At 46.9% G+C, this 2,084-nt stretch overlaps 1 protein-coding gene across 1 annotated transcript; it reads right to left on the bottom strand.

Moving 5' to 3' along the window:
* Positions 1–1,068: 1,068 nt before the first annotated feature.
* Positions 1,069–1,878, bottom strand: LOC139889416 (uncharacterized). Its single transcript, XM_071872370.1, has one exon. The coding sequence runs from the start codon at positions 1,876–1,878 to the stop codon at positions 1,069–1,071; it is 810 nt and encodes a 269-aa protein (XP_071728471.1).
* Between the last annotated feature and the right edge of the window lie 206 nt (positions 1,879–2,084).

Genomic DNA, 2,084 nt, shown 5'->3' with positions numbered 1-2,084 from the left:
TCATATGGCGGATCAGTATTCCACTTCTACAAGCGTAGGTGTTCCCGAAACTTGTGGTAGACCTTCTCTAAACGTCAATGAAATTATGAGTCAAGTGTGCGATGGGTATCTTGACGAGATGGTACAAAAGTACCCTTTTTTGTCCCGTTATTCGTTGAGAGTGCCTGACGCCATCCATAGAGCCCATAAGCCTCCTCCAGGCATGGTTACCTTTTATGGCCATACCATTAGTGTGGGCAACTTTCGACTGCCTTATTCTGAATTTATGTATCAGTTTTTTGATCACTATGGCATAGCGCCTGCACAGGTGCATCCCCATGCATACCAAAAATTGGTGATGTGGGAGATGTACCTTAATCACTACCACATTCTTCCTACTGTCCGTATGTTTCGATTTTTTTTTTCCGTCTCGAAGTCCAAGGTTGGATGGTTTACCATCAAACGGAGAGCGGGAATTAATTTTACTGAAGATATGAACACGTCGTTGAAGGAGTGGCGGGAGTCTTTCTTTTTTGTTGATAGAAAAGGGCTACCACCACGATTTGTTAGGCTCTACGAATGGGCAACCGATCTTAAGAAGAGGGCCAATAAACTCCCGATTTTAAATGCTGCTGAGAGGGCGTGCATAGAAGCTATTCGGGGGTTTAGGTTTCCACAGCGGCCATACCCGGAGGCTATGCTTGTGTGTGGGGGAGTTAGCCATCAATGGCTGGACCCGAATACTAAGCCTGTTCTTCGTTTTAATGGGGTAGGTGAAGACTGATCCCAGCCAACTGTTATGTCATTAGGTTAATTGATCGTATGCTAATCTTGTTTATCTTTGGTGTTTATTTAACAGCGAGGGAGTTTGCTACCGCATTGGGTTTTGGTGATCTTACAGACATCCGGGTAGAGAGTATCCCGGTCAACCCTGGGAAGCAGTCGGATGTTGTGTCGCAGGACTTGGAGCACAATGATGGTGACAGGGCTGATTTGGTTCTTCCCGGCCCTGATGTACCAGGTGATCATTCTGCGGTGAAGAGGAAAATTCACGACCTTCCTCATCTTCGGAAGAAAGCCAAAGGTGATTCAAAAATCTTTCTTCTCATCATCATTTTCCTTTTCCTTTTTTTTTCGATGATACCCTGCCTGTCTCTCCCTTCTCGAGTGTTGGTATTGCCTAGCTACCGTTACGGCATCTGTAAATGTACCCGAGATGTTCCAACGGAGTTCCAAGACAAGTGACGGGTGTGCGTCTTTGTCCAGGCATGTGATAAATCCGGAAATCTGTTCTGTTTCTGGGAGTCCTGGGATTTTCTGACATTCCAGCATGTACCTTGTGATGAAGCTTTCGATCTTCTCTCCCCGATACATTGGGATTTCGTGAGTATACAAGTGCGTATACGTGTGTCGGCGGAGGTTCTGATATTGCATGTGGAACTTCTCTCGCAAGTCCGCGAAGCAAGTGATTCCATTAGGTGGTAACTTTGCAAACCACTCCCTGGCAGCCGACTGTAGCACCGTTGGAAAGAGATGACACGCTACCTCATCATTCCAGTGCTGAGTTTTCATGGCGCCCTCGAAGATTTGCAGGAAATCATCCGGGTCTGTAGTGCCGTTATACACCCCCAAAGTGACTGGTATGACGATGTTGGCGGGAAGTGTACAGCTGGCAATTCGTTCGCACAACTTCTGGCTAGTAGCCGACATCTCAGCCGGTCGCTTTGCTTTGTTACCGGTGATTAATGCGAAGAGATTTTCAAGTGCTGTTCCCTGGACGGTGGGTTGTGACAGGGAATGTTTGTATGCCGGCGGCGCAGCTTGCACGAGAAGCTCGGTCAACCATGCGTTTGCGGCATCCTTGTTAACACCCCCACTTCCCGTACCAATGCTTAGCATCAAGCAGTTTTCAGAACGTCTAGAGTTTGAGATTGTTGCCTCTCTGCTAGACTGTTATCGTTCAGCATGGACTTCAACTTTTCGATTACTTGCTTTTCAACATCGACGGAGATAATTTTGGTGATCATGTCGGTGTCGTTTTTGGATGATCCGATGCCACTTGATCCACCAATTTTGAGACCAAGCATGCCGAGTTTCATCCTATC

The sequence above is a fragment of the Rutidosis leptorrhynchoides genome, chromosome 2 (genome assembly GCF_046630445.1).
Source record: "Rutidosis leptorrhynchoides isolate AG116_Rl617_1_P2 chromosome 2, CSIRO_AGI_Rlap_v1, whole genome shotgun sequence".
Lineage (NCBI taxonomy): Eukaryota > Viridiplantae > Streptophyta > Magnoliopsida > Asterales > Asteraceae > Rutidosis > Rutidosis leptorrhynchoides.
The sequence above is the reverse complement of the archived record's forward strand: the minus strand, read 5'-3'. Positions and strand labels throughout refer to the sequence as shown.

Bases quoted from the DNA above. Each gene is read 5' to 3' on its own strand.
- LOC139889416 (XM_071872370.1), bottom strand. From the start codon at position 1,878: ATGCTAAGCATTGGTACGGGAAGTGGGGGTGTTAACAAGGATGCCGCA.